Source organism: Stomoxys calcitrans, chromosome 2 (genome assembly GCF_963082655.1).
Source record: "Stomoxys calcitrans chromosome 2, idStoCalc2.1, whole genome shotgun sequence".
Taxonomy (NCBI): Eukaryota; Metazoa; Arthropoda; class Insecta; order Diptera; family Muscidae; genus Stomoxys; species Stomoxys calcitrans.
In genome coordinates, this window is record NC_081553.1 from 103,740,512 (window position 1) to 103,759,931 (window position 19,420).

Consider the following 19,420-nt stretch of genomic DNA (forward strand, 5'->3'; position numbering starts at 1 on the left):
CGTGGGTCTTGACTTCTTGAGCCTCTAGAGTGCGCAATTCTTATCCGATTGGAATGTAATTTTGAACGTAGTATTTTGTTATGATACCCAACAACTGTGCCATTATGGTCTGAATCGTTTTATAGCCTGATACAGCTCCCATATAAATCGATCTCTCTATTTTACTTCTTGAGCCCCCAAAGGGCGCAATTCTGATTCGAATTGGCTGACATTTTACACAGGTCCCTAACATATAATTTAATTGTGGTCCAAACCGGACCATATCTTGATATCGCTCTAATAGCAGAGCAAATCTTTTCTTATATCCTTTTTTGCCTAAGAAGAGATGCCGCGAAAACAACTCGACAAATGTGATCCATGGTGGAGGGTATATAAGATTCGGCCCGGCCGAACTTAGCACGCTTTTACTTGTTTTTTTTTTTATAGAATAGTTTTTGAAAATCTTTCCCAGGGATAGGAAAATTTGTTTTCTATTTGTATGCTTTAATTGTAAAACTTGTTGTATCTTCCTCAAATGAAAAACTAAAACTCTTCCGCATATGCCCTAATCCAAAACTTCTATTTGCAGCATGATGTCCAGCATGAGTATGGGTGATTTTATATCGCCAACTGGTTCTAATCTAAGCCCCATGGAGAACTCTGCGCTTAGGGTATCACATGAGCATACCGACTCTGGCCTGGGAGCCGATCAGGATTATGCCTATTCATCTGAAAGGTAAAAGTTGTTTTAAAATGCATTTCCATTACAACAACAGCCATATACGTACACACATATAAATGCTAGAAAATACTATTTTGAAATTGTATATACATGCGAAAGCATTTTTCGAAATCCTACCTCTACCTTTTTACTAATGCGAATACCAATTTTTCCCCAACTACCTTGCCGCAAATGTAAAATGAAACCAAAACCAATCAAACCACTTGGTATGGAACGCACTTTGCAACTACTACTGTATGGGCATATTTCATACACCACCAACCATCCCCCCACCCACACGAAAACACACCACACCACATGCAACACATACAGATCAAGTGATAGTACACGCTATGGTACTAACAAGTCCTCGGGGGCATCCAGTGGTAGCCATCGTAAATCCTCTATTAATGGAGGTGGTAATTCCCAAGCTTACAACAGCCTCATGCAACAGACTGTGAGTAATCAAAAACATCATCAGCAACAACAGCAGCAGCAGCAGCATCAACAGCAACAGCAACAAAATCGACAAAATTCATTTTATGGCAATAGACGCCAGGACCAAAATCCTAACCAACCAAAGCCAAATTACAGCAAATACCCCAACCCAACTAACCAGCAACAATCACATCTGCAACATCAATCCGTTAATTCATCCTGCGGTGCGGCGGCAGTTAATAGCCATCTAGTAACGGTAAATGAATCCCTTTATGTCCTTATTAAAACACTCTTTTGTTTGCTTTTCCATTGGAATCCTTTTTGGTTTGTAGCTGTACTGTTCATACTGCCATTAACCCAGACATTTTGCAAAATTATATTTAAAATTAACATTTTTATATGCCCAACTCTATTCCATGCCTTTGCCTCGCAATAACTAACTAACCCCACCAACAATCAACCATGAAACGCACAAAACATTTCCCAAACTGCATTTGCCCCACACAGCCTCCCAACCAGACACAGGGTGGCTGCAAACAGGCCAAACCAGATGGAAGTAATGGTGGTGGCGAGAAATCAATACCCAGTCATCGTCTATTGAATTATACCACTTTCGAGAACAATCAATACAAGTTTAGCCTCAACAATGCTGGTCGCTCCATAGCCACCCCCATAGGTGGCTCCGGGGGCAGCAATGGTAGTATTAGTGCCAATAGTAGTAATAGCGGTGGTGGTGGTGGTGTTGGTGTCGGTATGGTCGGCCTAGCTGCCGGAGGTTCTCTAACTAATACAAGCCATCATATGATGGATCATTTTGTCGAATGGCCAAATACCCCAGCTGCCCCCTATTATTATCAGGGACCCTCTTCAGTGTCCGTGCATGCCAAGAAACGCGATGCCAAATCAGATTTGGGAGTGCCCACGCGTCGTTTGTCGGGTCAGGCCATAACCAAGACCCAGCTCTTGACAGGAGGCGGCAATTATCCGCCCTTGGGCAGTATGGGTTATCCGCTAATGGGTCCCCAATACCCTGGCCTAGGTTATAATCCTCGTTTACATCCGGCCAAATCGGATCTTTTCTTGGCCTATCCCACTAGCAATGAGTACGAGCCACCCTTTATATACAACTATAAAATGCCTCACATGCCGGAATTTGTGAGAAATACAGGCAAGCCTCAGCAACAACAGCAGCAGCAACAACAACCACATTCACAGCAACAATCGCAAACTGGGCCCCAGCCTACGGCCTATCATATTTCAGGGGCCCAGACTGCTGATCCATTGCCCTGCAACCTATACAAACCAAATCCTTCTTCGAATGTTGCAACCGGAAATGGAAATCTGTATGCTGGTGCTGCCCCAGCCACAGATGTCATGTATTATCAATTTGACAATGGTTGCGTAGCACCTCCCACAGCCAAGAGTCAGCCCATAGTGCAGCAACCCAAAGCCATAGGCCTTGGGCCCAATAACGCAGGATCACCTGCCCACAATATGGGTCCCTTGGTCTTCTTGCAGCATCAGCAACAATCGCATCAACAGCAGCAGCAGCAGCAACAGAATCAAGCCAATAACACAGTGACATCCACAACGAATGCATCGATGCCCCAGACCGTGAGTATAGAGAGAATCCCCTCCATAGCAACGGAGTTGCCGTAGTAGTAGTGGAATTACTTATGGTGTTATTGCACGGCGTATTGTCTTGTGTTTGTTGCTCGTTGTTGTTTTTGTTTTTTTTTTTTGTTTCGTTGTGGAAATTTTATGTTCGTTCCTCTTGTGTTTATGTTTTTTGTGTGTGTTTAGTTTTAAGTTTGTTTGTGGCATGTTTTATTAGCAGCGGTCTATGTTAATGGTGCATGCAGAGATTTCAAAATCACAATGCTCTCAATGATGACAGCCACAAGTGCAGAGAGGTGAGTTTGGTGATCTTTTTGGTTTGAAAACATAAAAAGACAACAATAAAAAGTTTTAAAGATGGTGAGCTAGGTGAATTAAAGAAATCAGTGGGGAATCCAAAAAAATCGTCATGGAAGGTAAAGTAGAAACATGGTTGCCAAAGTGCCTAAAATAACTTCAGAGCAAATTTGACCAGGAACTTTCCATTAAGGAACAGCGACAAACTTTTCACATATCACTGAGTGCTGTAAGTTTCAGCTCAATGATCAGGGGCATCCCTGATATAGCCGAGTCCGAATGACGTGAATGACGCAGTGCGACACCTCTTTGGAGAGAAGTTTTTATACAGCAAAGTACCTCAAAAATGTTGCCAGCATTAAGAAGGGAAAACCACCGCTAAAATTTTTTTCTGATGGACTCGACAGGATTCGAACTCAAGAGTTCAGCGTCAAAGGCGGACATGCTAACCTTTGCATTCCGGTGGTCTCCAACCCAAAAAAGACTCACTTATACAAATATCAGCAAAATCGTATCATAATTTTGCCTTTTATAGACCTAAGACTCTAAATCTGAAGATCGGTAAAGAGATCATGTTTTTTTTTGCAGCCGTTGCTCGTTTATAAGCTTCTCCATAAAGAAATGGCAGAGTATACTGAATATTTTTCACTTTGCCAGATGACGTTTGGACACAATTATCAACCAGTGATACCAACGCAAAAAAAATTGCAAATGCAAATTTTGCCCATGAACATTCCGCTAAGGAACAATGGCAAACTTCTCACATATCAATGCAGTCCGATTCAAGTTCAAGCTCAATGATAAGGGGCCTCCCTGATATAGCCGAGTTTGAACGGCGTGCCACAGTGCGACACCTCTTTGGAGGGAAGTTTTTACATAACAAAGTACCTCACAAATGTTGCCTGCATTAAGAGGGGATAACCACAGCTGGGCATTTTTTTTCTCATGTTCTCGCCAGAATTCGAACCCAGTGGTTCAGCGTCGAAGGAGGACATGCTAACCTTTGCGTTACGGTGGTCTCCAACCCAAAAAAAAACTCACTTATACAAATATCAGCAAAATCGTATCATAATTTTGCCTTTTATAGACCCAAGACCCTAAATCTGAGGATCGGTAAAGAGATCATGTTTTTTTAAAGCTCAATGATAAGGGGCCTCCCTGATATAGCCGAGTATGAAAGGCATGCCACAGTGCGACACCTTTTTGGCGAGAAGTTTTTACATAGCAAAGTACCTCAAAAATGTTGCCAGCATTAAGAGGGGAAAACCACCGCTAACATTTTTATGCCTTCCACCATAGGATGAGGGTATACTAATTTCATCATTCTGTTTGTAACTATTCGAAATATTCGTCTGAGACCCCATAAAGTATATATGTTCTTGAACGTCGTGACATTTTATGTCGATCTAGCCATGGCCGTCCGTCTGTCCGTCCGTCCATCCGTCTGTCTGTCGAAAGCACGCTAACTTTCGAAGGAGTAAAGCTAGCCGCTTGAAATTTTCCACAAATACTTCTTATTAGTGTAGGTCGGTTGGGATTGTAAATGGGCCATATCGGTCCATGTTTTGATATTGCTGCCATATAAACCGATCTTGGGTCTTGATTTTGTGCCTCTAGAGGACGCAATTCTTATCCGATTGGAATGAAATTCAGCATAACGTGTTTCGTTATGATATCCAACAACTGTGCCAAGTATGGTTTAAATCGGTCTATAACCTGATATAGCTGCCATATAAACCGATCTTGGGTCTTGAATTTTTCACCCTCCAGAGGGCGCAATTCTTATCCGATTTGAATGAAATTCAGCATAACGTGTTTCGTTATGATAACCAACAACTGTGCCAAGTATGGTTTAAATCAGTCTATAATCGTATATAGCTGCCATATAAACCGATTTTTGGTCTTGACTTTTTCAGCCTCTAGAGGGCGCAATTCTTATCCGATTGGAATGAAATTCAGCATAACGTGTTTCGTTATGATATCCAACAACTGTGCCAAGTATGGTTCAAATCGGTTCATAAGCTGATATAGCTGTCATATAAACCGATCTTGGGTCTTGACTTTTTGAGCCTCTAGAGGGCGCAATTCTTATCGGATTGGAAGGAAATTTTGCCCGACGTGTTTTGTTATAATATCTAACAACTGCGCCAAGTATGGTTCAAATCGGTTCCTAAGCTGATATAGCTGCCATACAAACCGATCTTGGGTCTTGATTTTTCACCCTCTAGAGGGCCCAATTCTTATCCGATTTGAATGAAATTTTGCACGGCGTGTTTTGTTATGATATCTAACAACTGTGCCAAATATGGTTTAAATCGGTCTATAACCTGATATAGCTGCCATACAAACCGATCTTGGGTCTTGATTTTTTCAGCCTCTAGAGAGCGCAATTCTTATCCGATTGGAATAAAATTTTGCACGACGTGTTTTGTTATTTTTTTCAGCCTCTAGAGGGCGCAATTCTTATCGGATTGGAATGAAATTTTGCACGAAGTTATGATATCCAACAACTATGCCAAGTATGGTTCAAATCGGTTTATAACCTGATATAGCTGCCATATAAACAGGTCTGGGGACTTGACTTCTTGAGCTTCTAGAGGACGCAATTCCTATCCGATTTGGCTGAAATTTTGAATGACATATTTTAGTATGACTTTCAACAACTGTGCCAAATCAGGTTCAAATCGGTTCATAACCTGATATAGCTGCCATATAAACCGATCTGGGATCTTGACTTCTTGATCCTCTAGAAGTCGCAATTATTATCCGATTTGGCTAAACTTTGTACGACGGATCCTCTCATGACCATCAACATACGTTTGTTTATTATGGTCTGAATTGGTCTATAGGCTGATACAGCTCCCATATAAATTGATCTCTCTGTTTTACTTCTTGAGCCCCCAAATGGGGGAATTCTTATTCGAATTTGCTGACATTTTACACAGGTCTCCAACATATAATTTAATTGTGGTCCGAACCGGACTATATCTTAATATCGCTCTAATAACAGAACATGTCTTTCCTTTTATCCTTTTTTTGCCTAAGAAGAGATGCCGGGAAAAGAACTCGACAAATGCTATCCATGGTGGAGGGTACAGAAGATTCGGCCCGGCCGAACTTTGCACCCTTTTACTTATTTTTATAGTTTTTCCAATATTTTGTTTAAAAAAATCTTTTTCTTCATAATAAAAAGAGATTTGTCTTAAATTTCTTATAAACCAAAAGCTTCACCAAATTTAAGTTCCCCCCCAAAGAAAAAGCAAAAGAAGGGAAAAAAACATAAATACTAAGAGAAGCATTGTGATTTTGTTAATCTTTCAATGTGTCAATACTTCAATAAATGTCCATAACTTTTTGGGCATTAAGTGGAGATGTGTAAGTATGAACTAAATTGAACCAAAATGAATTAAATTGAACTGAGCTGAAGTGAAGTGAAGTCATCATGGAAGAGAATAGAACAAATATACGAATCTCTACCACTAAACTCTCTAAAAACAAATCCTAATTACCCCAAATGATTGTTTGATTATGTTGAGCACGTACATTCATCTCAACATTTGGGATTATTTCGTCGGTTTGATTGTTTCGCAGCATGTGTTTGCTTTCAAGCAATGATGAAATTGTTGTGGTGGATGATGATGAAGAAACTAAAATCCGGAAATATTTACTTGCATGTGGAGCACAATATGAAGATGGTCATTGTTACGAAAATGAAAAAAAATAGAAAAAACGCCATTCTTCGATTGTCGAGCTATTGTCTATAAGCCAAAAATGTTGTTAACTTTTTTTCTTTTTTGTCTCTCAGCTTTTTGGTTATTTTTGTGTGATGTGATTGTTTTTATCCCTCTTTAGGGGTTTATAAATCATATTGTTTCATATTTGTTTTTGTCTTTCCTAGTGTCTCTCTAATGCATGTCATTTTCGTCCCATTGACTTATTATTTGTTGTATTGTTTTTGTGTTGTGTATCTTAGTTTGATTTGTTAGATACTCCCATATTGTTGCAATGGTATCTCCAATTGCTTTATTTTATAGTGCTTTGGAGCATTTAAGTATCAATAAAAGTATTGTTTAATATATTTAAGCTAAGCTCTACATATAACTAGAATAAAAAATATTAAAAATGCGAAACGATTAACCTTCGCCTTATTGAAGAATTTTGTGTACCCACCGGTTCAGCTTAAACTCGAGTGTAACCAATTTCGGCCACTAACAATCTAATCGCACAGGCACCAGTAAAAAGTATTGAACTTGTTAGTAAGCGTGATGTGGACGGACGCATAAGACTAAGTCATCTGAGAATCCCAAGACGATCAAGAATATTTACATAATAGCAGTGTTTCTTGGTGAAAATTTTGAAAAGCCATGTACAGACCGCTTGCCGCAGACATTAATGAAACCAGTCGATCTTTCTGGAGGAGTGGGCTACCCTCACGATAAAATTAACAAATTTTGGTGAACACAACGTAATTTTAATTTTTAAATTCTGGAGGGGGCTAAAACTATTCTGAGGGATCCTTAGCACATCCCCAGCGGCCTTTCGGCGCTTAAAGCCGCAGAGCGGCCCTATTTAAGGGAGAAGGTTAACATGGCTGAATACCTCATAATATCGCCATGCTAATTAGTAAGGGCCAGAATTTGAACCTTAGCGTTCAGCTTTACTAGCGGACGTACTAAACTCTTTGCATGTTTTTATGCCTTCCAAACTATCAAAATGTGGCATCAAAGCATTTGACTTCTACTTCGTGGAACACTTTAAGAATCAGACAAAATTTATATGAAATTTTATTAAAACTAAATGCGAAACTGCACCAAAAGATAACAAAAACACCCTATATTTGTAAAAAAAAAGTACATCTTATATATATAAAAATCAATTTGTGTTGGTTTGTTTGTTTGTTTGTCTGTTCTTTATAGACTCAGAAACTAGGGAACTACATTTTTTGATATCTGAAGGGGGGGCGGACCCTCCCCTTACCCTAATTTTCAGAAACGCCAGATCTCGGAGATGAATGGTGAGATTTAAGCGAAATTGCCCCTAGGTGCCCCATCCAAATTTCGGATGGGGCACCTAGGGGGGCTGCCCCACCCTAAAACCTACCAAATATATATATTTAGACCAATCACGACAATATGGGTCTCAAATAAAAGGTATTTGGGATAAGAAAACATATCTGATATCCAATTGTCGGACTAAGTGCTAGGGGGACTACCCCAACCCGCAAAACACCTCAAAACGGACATATTTGCCGACCATGGCAATATGAGACTTAAATGATAGGTATTTGCAAGTAAAATACGAATCTTATATCCAAATTTGGGACAATGTTTGTAGGGGTCCACCCCTTCCCCCAACACCCCTCCAAACAGGACTTATTTACTAGAATACGAATCTGATATCCAGATGTGGGACCAAGTGTTTGGGGGGCCGCCTCTCACCAAAAACATCCTCCAAAGGGGACAAATTTACGACCATAGCAATATGGGGCTCAAATGGTCTTGGGGAGTAAAGCACGAATCTGATATCAATGTTCGGGAAAAGTGCCTATGGGCCACACCACCCCCATAACACCACCCAAATTGAAAGTGTTTGCTGACCATGGCAATATGAGGCTCAAATAAGAGGTATTTTAGAGTAGAAAACGAATTTGATATATATTTTCAAAGCCAAGTCACTGAGTGGCCGCCCCATTCCCCAAACCGGTCATGTTGCCCAACTATGGAAAAATTGAGCACAAATGAAGGGTATTTGGGAGTAGACCATGAATCTGACATCATCATTCGGGACCAACAGTCTAGGGGACGTCCACCACCATAACAACCCCCAAGTAGGACGTATTTGCTCACCAAGACAATTTGGGTCCTCAAGACAGTGAAGCTCGATATTCATAGATTTTAGGGCCCATAATCCAAACCGGACATTTTTGCTGGATTTTTCAAAAAGAGGCTTAAGTGAATGGTATTTGAGATTAGAAAACGAATTTGATATCCAATTTGAGGCCAATGGCAATATGGGGTTCAAATATAAGAGAATAGAGAACGTTGCTGATATATTTTCCTGGCTTAGTGATTGGGGAACCCCCTCATTCCCCAAAACACCCCTAAATCGGACATATTTACCGCCCATGTCAATGTGGAGCTTAAATGAAAGGAAGTGGGCGTAGAGCAAGAATTGATGCCCACTTTCGGGACCAATTTTCTGGAGGTCTACCTCTTTCCCAAAATACCCCTCAAAGAGCAATTTTTTACTATCCATCGCAATATGGGGCTTAAATAAAAGTATTTGGGAGTAGAATACGAATTGGATATCCAAATGTAGGACCATGTATTTAAGGCATCACTCCTTCCCCAAAACACCCCCCAAAGGGTAAACATTTTTCGACCATGCCAATATTTGGCTCAAATAAAAGGTATTTGCGATTAGAAAACGAATTTGATAACCTATTTTGAGGCCATGTGTTTGGGGGACGCCTCATCCTGTAAACTCCTCTTAAGGCAATGGCAATATGGGGTTTAGATAAATGGTATTTGATGGAAGAGCACGATGCTGATTTTTTTTCAGAGCCAAGTGTCTGGGAGACCACCTCATCTCCGAAAACACCCCTAAATGAGACTTCATGAGAATATTGGGCTGAATTAAAGTATTTTGAGAATGGAGTACACCTTACATCCAAACTTAAATTCGTAGACCAATAAAGATCATATGGGATTCAGATAAAGGCACTTATATTGCTGACGGATTTGATTTCTTCGTCATGGTATTTCACTAATAGCTCTTTAATTGTCGAAAATAAATATTGCAAGGAAAATTTTGTTCCATATAAAATGAAAGAAGACGCAGAGGAGCGGGCACGGTCCAGCTAGTAATTCCCATATAAGCTGATTACCTATTTTGACTTCTTGAACTTCTTGATGTCATTTATTCTATAAACTGTGTAAGTTTTTAGCGGAATACTCTTTTTTTTAGGTAGGTAGTTAGGACTTTTTTCATAACTCGCCTGAATTTGTCCGTAATTAGGCTTTAATTCTTATCCTAAGCTCAGATCGCTTACCAAATTTTACCAATTTTTTCTCACTGTATTTGTATGTTAGAAATATCTTTGGTACAGCCAAACCATACCAACATGAAAAGTTAAAATCTTTTAGTTTTGTTTTGTGATTTGCACGTTCAGACTTGTCTTGTTAACATACAAAAGAGAAAAGTTATGCTATCGTCCCTTACTACCTCCCCCTCCACCAAAAACCCCTTCGAGCTTCGTTAATGATTATTTATGTTCATTATGGCCATTAGTATTATTGTTATTATTGTTGTGGCATATTTGTTGTTCTTTTTGCTATGTCTTGGCTTAATGCTTTAGGCCTACTCTTAGAGTTGTCTATTTTATTTTAAGAGTGTTTCTAGTTAAACTCACACATACATAGAGGAATATAGAGGGTGTGGTTTTGATGAGTGAGAGAACTTAAAACTAAGAATTTAAAAGCACAATATTTAACATAAAGCGTTATATATACTGATGTGATGCTGTCCGTCCGTTATGTATAAAGCCTTTGATTTTTGGATATCCGTTCGCCGAACGAGTAAAGCTGGCCGCTCAAAATGTTCCATAAACTCTTTTCATTCATGTTAGTCTATTCGTATTGTAAATCGGTTAACTCGTCCAAATTTAACTTTAGCTTCCATAGAAAACGATCTTCGAATTTGATTTCTTTGTCTTCCTCGTGAACAGGCATATTTCTGTCTTCTATGGGTTAACATTGAGACCCCTGGGTCTAGCCCAGTCTTCTTATATATAAAATTCAATTTATGTTTGTTTGTTCCGTATAGTCTCAAAAACGGCTGAACCGATTACCTTGAAATTTTCACAGATTATGTAGGTTAGTCTATTAGGAAACATAGGCTATTTAATTTTTTGATATCGGGAGGGGGGCGGACCCTCCCCCTTACCCCAAAAGTCCTACCCAAAAATAAAAGTGGACCGATCGGGGCAATATGGGATTCAAATGAAAGGTATTCAAGAGTAGAGTACGAATTTCATAATAAAAGTTGTGTGCAAGTACCTATGGGGGCCGCCCCAACCTCAAAACCCCTTAAAATAGGTTTATTTGACGATCATGACAATATGAAGCTCAAATGAAATGTATTCGGGAGTGGACTACGAATATGACATTAAAATTTGCGTTTTAGTCTAGGTGGCGCTTTTCCTCCTAAAGATACGTCAAATGGGTTATTTGACCCATTATGACAATATGGGACTCAAATGAAATGTATTTGAGAGAAGAAAACGAACTAGATATGCAATTTTGGAGCCAAGTGTTTTGGGGTACGCCCCAAAGCACATTCTTAACTCAACTTCATTTCCGTTGGGAATAAAGAACAATATTGATATCGTAAGGGGGGGGGGGGGGCGGACCCTCCCCCTTACCCCAAAAGTCCTACCCTAAAATAAAAGTGGACCGATCAGTACAATATGGGATTCCAATGAAAGGTATTCAAGAGTAGAGTACGAATTTCATAATAAAAGTTGGGTCCAAGTACTTGGGGGCCGTCCCAGCCCCATAACCCTTCAAATAAGTTTATTTGACGATCATGACAATATGGGACTCAAATAAAAGGTATTCGGAAATATATTACGAATATGGTCAGGAAGATGAAGTATGCTTTATAATTTGTTGATATCGGAAGGGGGCAGACCGTTCCCGTTACCCCAAAAATACCACCCAAAATCACAAGTGGACCGATAAAAACAATATGGATATCAAATGAAAGTTATTGAAGAGTAGAATACGAATAGGGTATTCAAAATTGGGTCCAAGTACCCAAAAAGTCGCCCTAAATCCAAAATTTCTAAAAACAGGCAAATTGGTCTTCCATTTCAATATGGGGCTGAAATAAAAGGTATTCGGTAGTAGATTACGAATCTGGCATACAAAATCAGATCGAAGTGTAGGGGGTCGCCCCCCCCTCCCCCTAAAAAAAATCTCCAAATGGGCATATGAGCCATCATTACTATATGGGACTCGGTTTGTTTGTTTGTTCCGTAGAATCAAAAAAAGGAAACATAGGTTATATAATTTTTAGATATCGGATGGTGGCTGATCCTCCCCCTTGCACCAAAAACGCCACTCAAATTCAAAAGAGGACTGATGGGCACAATATGGGTATCCAATGAAAGGTATTGGAGACTGGAAAATGAAAATCATATTAAATTTTGGGTCCAAGTACCTAGCGGGCCGTCCCAATCCAGAAACTCCTCTAAACAGCAATATTTGGCGTTCCTATCCTATTTACCAATACAGTAATATGGGGCTCAAAGGAAAGGGACATTTGGGAGTAGAGTAAAAATTTGTCCAGGAACCGAGCAGGGGCAAACTTTTCATACATCAATGAGTGCTTTTCGATTCAAGTTGAGTTTATCAACGATAAGGGAACTTTTTTATAGCCCAGTCCGTACGGTGTACCGCAATGCGACACCTCTTTGGGGAGAATTTTTTACATGACCATGCATGGTACCTCGCAAATTTCGCCAGCTTTTAGAGGGGATAACCACGATCAGCGTCATAGTCGGACATAGGCTACAGTAGCACGATATCCACATTCAGGGCGAAGTGTCCCCACCCTAAAGAGATATTAGAGAGTTAAAGAAGGCGCAGCGGAGCGGGCCCTGTCCAGCTAGTATATGGATATAGGTTAGGTTAGGTGGAAAAGAGGGTGCGGATACTAATCCGCCCAATGTCCCTAAGAACTTAGCTTTTTTCAAATTTTGTCATTCCAAAAAAGCATCCCTGCGACAAAAGCATAAATGATTTTAAGCCAGGAAACTTATTTGGCAAATAAAGGACTGGCAAAAATAAACTACAAAATAAACAACAAATAATGAATGTATAAATTGTTATAATGTCCCTACACAACCAATGGCCCATAGAGGCCCCCACAGCCCCCACCTCCCATCACCAGCCATGCTCCCGCAATCTTCATCAACCCAAAATCTTTCAAACCCACTGCGCTGCCCCCTTCTCCCCAAAATGGTTCTTTCTAAACCAAAACAAATAAATGAACTCTGGAGAAAAAAAAAATAAGAATTCGTAGCCTATTTTGCCGAAATTGAGGAAGTAATTTTTGCCATGAATTATGACGACTTAAGCTTTCTATTTGTATTTTAAGCAAATTTATTTATTTCTATGTATGAATAAGTATGAAATATGCCATAATAATGGGTATATTTTTATTATTTATTAACATGAATTAGTTACAAAAGTTTCTTCCGGTTCAGTGTTGATTTTCTTTCAGTCTATGTTTTTTCTTCTTTTGTTGGGCAAAAGGCACAGCATGCATGTGTGTTATAGCCCTCAGGCAAAGCGAAGCAAAGACTTTGGCCAGAAAGAGGAGATAAAAAGCCAAAAGGATATTTGTTCCTAATTGACGTTGTCTTTTATTTTCGGGCTATATTTTCTTTATGTTTTTCTAAGGCATCAGCAAAAATATGGGGGGAAAAAAATTCTGGCAAAATTTATGGTCCTAAGAATTTTCTTCTCTATTTTTTTTTTTGTTTCAAGCAAAAACTCATTCTAAGGACTAAAAATTTAATCATTAAAAAACTAGGGCATTTTTTTAAGCAACTTTTTAAATGGCATATAAGATTTCGTTTTTTTTAAGCTTATGCCACATTATGCATGCAAAAATGATGGCCTAATTAATGTTTAGCTTTCCTTTTCAAAAGTCCAAAAAATAGAAGACTCACATTACAAAAGAGCGCAAAACCTCAAATATTTTCATGGCGGCAAAACCTAAAGAGAACCAGGTCATATGAGAAGGCCTCGAAGGGAAAGTAATTAAGCTGAAGTGTATGATTACCACATTAGGGTTATACACCTTTAAAGAAACTTTTCAATTAAAGTCAGTATATTTGACATTAAAGTAAAAAAGGGCATTAAGTTCGGCCGAGTCGAACTTTGGATACCCACCACCTCGGGTATAGTATATGTAAACCCCCTTTCGTCATAATCCGAGGAAAATTGGATAAATTATGCACCCAAATTCAGCATGGACATTAAGTGGTCTCAACAAAATCGAGTAATAAATAAAGCCAATCCAAACCATATTTGGGGCGGATGCCGGCAGACCTAAAACTACCAACTGTTTCAAATTTCAGCGAAATCGGGTAATAAATAGGGCTTTCATGGGCTTCAGACCCTTAATCGGGAGATCGGTCAATATGGCAGCTATATCTAAATATAGTCCAATCCAAACCATATTTGGAGCGGATGTCAGGAGACCTAAAACTACTCTCTGTTTCAAATTTCAGCAAAATCGGGCAAAAAAAAGGGCTTTCAGGGGCTTCAGACCCTTTATCGGCAGATCGGTCTACATGGCAGATAAATCTAAATATGGTCCGATCTGAACCATATTTGGGTCCTATGTTAGGAGGCCAAAAACTACTCACTGTTGCAAATTTCAGTGAAATCGGATAAAAAATAAAGCTTTTATGGACTTCGGACCCCTTATCGGGTGATCGGTCTATATGGCAGCTATATCTAAATATAGTCCGATCTGAACCATATTTGGCTCAGATGTTGGTAGGTCTAAAACTACTCAATGTTTTAAATTTCAGCAAAATCGGATAAGAAACACAGATTTTGTGGGCTTCAGACCCTTTATCGGCAGATCGGTCTATATGGCAGCTATATCTAAATATAGGCCGATCTAAATTATATTTGGGTCAGATGTCGGGAGGCTTAAAGTAACCCACTGCATCAAATTTCAGCGAAATTGGGCAATAAATAAAGCTTTTATGGGCTTCGGACCATTTACCGGCAGATCGGTCTATATGGCAGCTATATCTAAATATAGTCCGATCTGAACCATATTTGGGACAAATGTCGGGAGGCTTAATATAACCCACTGTTTTAAATTTCAGCGAAATTGGGCAATAAATAAAGCTTTTATGGGCTTCAGACCCTTTATTGGCAGATCGGTCTATATGGCACCTATATCTAAATATAGTCCGATCTGAACCATATTTGGGTCAGATGTCGGGAGGCCTAAAACTACTCACTGTTTCAAATTTCATCAAAATCGGATAAAAAATATTTTTATGTGTATTAGACCCTTTTTCGGAAAATCGGTCTATATAATAGCAGCTATATCAAAATATGGTCCGATTTGGCCCGTTCAAGAACGTTACCAGCGTGCATCAAAAAAACGTATCGGTGGCAAATTTCAGCTCAATATCTCAATTTTTGAAGCCTGTAGAGTGATTACAACAGATGGACGGACAGACACACGGACATCGTTAAATCTTGGACAGACACACGGACATCGTTAAATCGTCTTAGAATTTTTAGACGATCCGAAATATATATACTTTTTAGGGTCGGAAATTGATATTTCGATGTTTTGCAAACGGAATGACTAAATTGGTATACCCCCTATCCTACGGTGGTGGGTATATAAACAGAACATCACAGGCAAAGTTGCTGGCAAATGGGGTAAGCATTCCTCCCTACAGAGGTTCAAGATAACAAATTAGACATCGCTTTATATGGGAGCTATATGTCATAACCGGTGCATTGATCTTTATGGTAGCTATATGAAGTTATGGACGGACTCGGACCAAACTCTGTACAGATGTTGTATAACTTTCAACTCTGCACATGCAAATTTGGTTAAATATTTAGTTCTTCGGTTGCCCAATTGACAGACTGACGGACTTCAATATTTCGATGAGTCGGCCTTCATCTCAAGCTTATGGTATTTTACGTACTCCTAGATGGAAAGTGGACGATCATTCATAACACCTTCCACTGATGGGCACGGAACCCACTTTAGGTGAGCATGTCCACCAATGAATCTGAATGCCTGGGTTCGAAACCTTGCGAGAACATTAGCAACAAATTCTCAACGGTGGTTATCACTTCCTAATGCTGGCGACATTTGTAAGGTGCTTTGTCATGGAAAAACGTCTTCCCAAAGAAGTGTTGTTCTGAGTCACGCCGTTCGGCCTCGGCTATAAAAAGTAGTCCCCTTATAATTTAGGTTAAACATGAATTGGACAGCACTCGGTGATATGTGAGAAGTTTGCCCCTGTTCCTTAGTGGAATGTTCGAGGGCAAAATTTGCATTTGCTTGTGTCCGACGTTGGCGACGAAGAGCATACCGCGGAACCAATTAATGATGATGGTACAGAATGTTTACCTCCTAATCAGAATGAGGTCCAAGTGGCAGTGACCCGACTGAAGAACAACAAGGCAGCAGGAGACGACGGGTTACCCGCTGAACTATTTAAAATTTGATAGGACTGAGATTAGGACTTGATTAGGATTGATATGTGGGAAGTTTGCCCCTCTTCCCTAGTGGAATGTTCATGGGCAAAATTAGTTATGCTCACTGTCGTAAATGCCACTTCGGCACATATATCAACATGTCTGCTTCGCTGAACGACATTCTTGGCAAGAATATCAGAAACTAGTAAAAACATCCTAAGTTCGGCCAGACAAATCAACCACCATGGATACTGCTGAAAATTTCTTCATACCAAATTTCTACCAAACCAAGAACGATTGCTAGAAGTCCTGAGGCTTTTAGGGGCTCAAAAATTCAAATCGGAAAATCCGTTAATATGGGACCTATATCAGGTTATTGACCGTTACACGATTGTTGAGAGAGATGTAACAGAAAATTTTGCGACTTTTTTTGGCTTAAGAAGTCAAATTGGAAGATGGGTTTATATGGGAGCCATATCCAAATCGGAAGCGACATGGCACATTTGTATAGCCCGGTAAATTGGGTAAATACCCGGAGGCCAACGTAGCGCAGAGGTTAGCATGTCCGCCTATGACGCTGAACGCTTAGAGCCGAATCCTGGCGAGACCATCAGAAAAAATTTTCAGTGGTGGTTTTCCCCTCCTAATGCTGGCATTATTTGTGAGGTACTATGCCATGTAAAACTTCTCTCCAAAGAGGTGTCGCACTGCGGCACGCCGTTCGGACTCGGCTATAAAAGGGAGGTCCCTTATCATTGAGCTTAAACTTGAATCCGACTGCACTCATTGATATGTGAGAAGTTTGCTCCTGTTCCTTAGTGGAATGTTCATGGGCAAAATTTGCATTTTTTACCCGGGTATTTACCCATTTATACCCAAAAACTGGTTTTTGGGTATGAAAACATGTTTCGAAAATTTGTTGATGATTTCGTATTCTTTGTATATAAACCTGATCTTTTGATCTCATAAAATCGGATTTTAGTTATATATAGCCGCTATATATTGGGTTGCCCAAAAAGTAATTGCGGATTTTTTAAAAGAAAGTAAATGCATTTTTAATAAAACTTAGAATGAACTTTTATCAAATATACCTTTTTAGACTTTTTTTCTAAAGCAAGCTAAAAGTAACAGCTGATAACTGACAGAAGAAAGAGTCACAAGCTGTGAAAAAATTTGTCAACGCCAACTATATGAAAAATCCGCAATTACTTTTTGGGCAACCGATCTCCAAACTCAACGTCTTGAGGCAATAAATTGATCATTTTTCCACCCGATTTCGATGAAATTAAACACAGTGAGTTCTATTAGACCCCCATTCATTTCTGTAAAGTGCGGTTCAGATCGGACTATATTTGGATATAGCTGCCCCTAGACCGACCACCCGACCTCCCGATATAGGGTATTGGGCCATACAAAATCCTTTTATTACCCGAATTTCTTAGTCCCTTGATGGCTCACTCTTTAATATAATCTACATACAAACTGAGATTATTTTTTCGGCGATGTGAAACTTTGCTCTTGTTCACTGCTTTACATAAGCCTTAAATTTTGAAGCTAAAACAATATCGAAGTACCAAATACTTTTTGTGTTTATTACAAAGTTTTTCAGCTTTTATTACTTATTAACAGTTTGCTTGCCAATGAAAGTAAATCCAAAAATGGAAATCATCAAAGCCTAAAATGGAAATCACCAAACAACAGAGCAGAAGGAAATACTCCACCTTTCTCTCAAACAACAGGGCATACAAAACCAGAACCAGAAAACCCGTCATTACTTTGTTTATGGCTTCATTTGCAGAGTATTATCGTTGGTCCTGTAATATTTTTCTAATCTTAATAATGCTGCAAAACCATAGGGCTACAGGGCTACATAGCTGTAGCTGGTGCTTTGTTTCATAATAATTTGTCTATTTTTCTGCCCATTATCAGCTGTACATTTGGTCTATAACTTTATCTTTTATTGGCTCAATGAACTTTCATTTCATTTTATGCTGCTTTTTAACTCACCCAGTCCCGTTACTTGGCCCCTTGTTTCATGCATTTTGACTGAAACAACATTTGTTTGCTTACCACTGAAGTTGTATGCTTATCTGTGAATGTGCGTGTTTGTATAGGTCTTTTGAATAGCACACACACAGGCAAAAATTTTGGGAATGCTGGCGAAAGCAGAGAAATGAAACAAAGCTAAAGAAAAAAAAAAATATCCCTAGAAAAATAACAAAATATCATATTTTGCTACAATTTATTTTATGGCAATATTATGCCAATGATTTGTAAGCACTTTAGATATGAAAACCATAAAGAAAATATTAAATATTCCTTTCGTTTGCCATGCCATAGACCACAGAGAGTGAGAGAGAGAGAGAGCGTGCGAGCAGAGCTCAACTGAATTTAACTCAGAGTTCTGCTTTGGTTGAACACAGCTCTGTTCAGTTCATTTGATTCCATTCATTTCCATGTTCATATTCATGGCATACTTGCCGCAAATAACTGTTCGCTGTAGTTGTGTGCTTATAGTTGCGATTGCGATTTACTTATCAATGAATGGCATACTAAATACATGCCAGGGAAGACCTGGATTTCCACTTAACCACCCACCCACCCATCATGGCATGGAAATCAAACTTTGTTGCCGATTTAAGGTTATCTCTTGCGCTACATGTGCTGGGGGCCAGGAGGTTTTTGAATGGCCAAAAACCATAAAATACGATTTCTTCTGCTTCGTTTGCCTTCGAAATATCCAAGAGGGAAATTGAGGGCTTTTCGACCGGGGCCAGGCTGAGGCAGAGCTCTTCGATAAATATAAATGGTTTTTGGAAACGACTGTATAATTTGAAAATAATTTTGCTCCAAAGAATGTAGGAAATAGATTTGGCATTTTATTGAATAAAAATTGCTGAATTATGTTATCTAATGTTGCTTCTAAGACTGTGGTCAAGAAAAAAAATGGATCAAATTTCAAAATAACCAAGCAAATAAGAATGAAGAAGGAGTCATAAATTTAGCACAGCAAAATTTTTAATTCTTGACAAATATTATTTCCGATAAAAATTTCAGCTAAAAAATGTTAATAAAAAATAATTGGGAAAATAACCACCACTTGAAAATT

The 19,420-nt window shown here is 39.2% G+C and overlaps 1 protein-coding gene across 2 annotated transcripts in view; it reads left to right on the forward strand.

The window, feature by feature from the left end:
• The window catches only part of LOC106083634 (band 4.1-like protein 4A), a 270,027-nt gene that overhangs the window by 199,816 nt on the left and 50,791 nt on the right, over window positions 1-19,420 (forward strand). Inside the window, exons 13-15 of one of the 2 annotated variants that reach the window (XM_059362286.1) lie at window positions 569-715; window positions 1,034-1,394; window positions 1,646-2,752. In XM_059362286.1, coding sequence (XP_059218269.1) covers window positions 569-715; window positions 1,034-1,394; window positions 1,646-2,752 — 1,615 coding nt within the window. The remainder of the gene's footprint in view (window positions 1-568; window positions 716-1,033; window positions 1,395-1,645; window positions 2,753-19,420) is intronic. The other variant, XM_059362287.1, reaches the window with a different exon arrangement.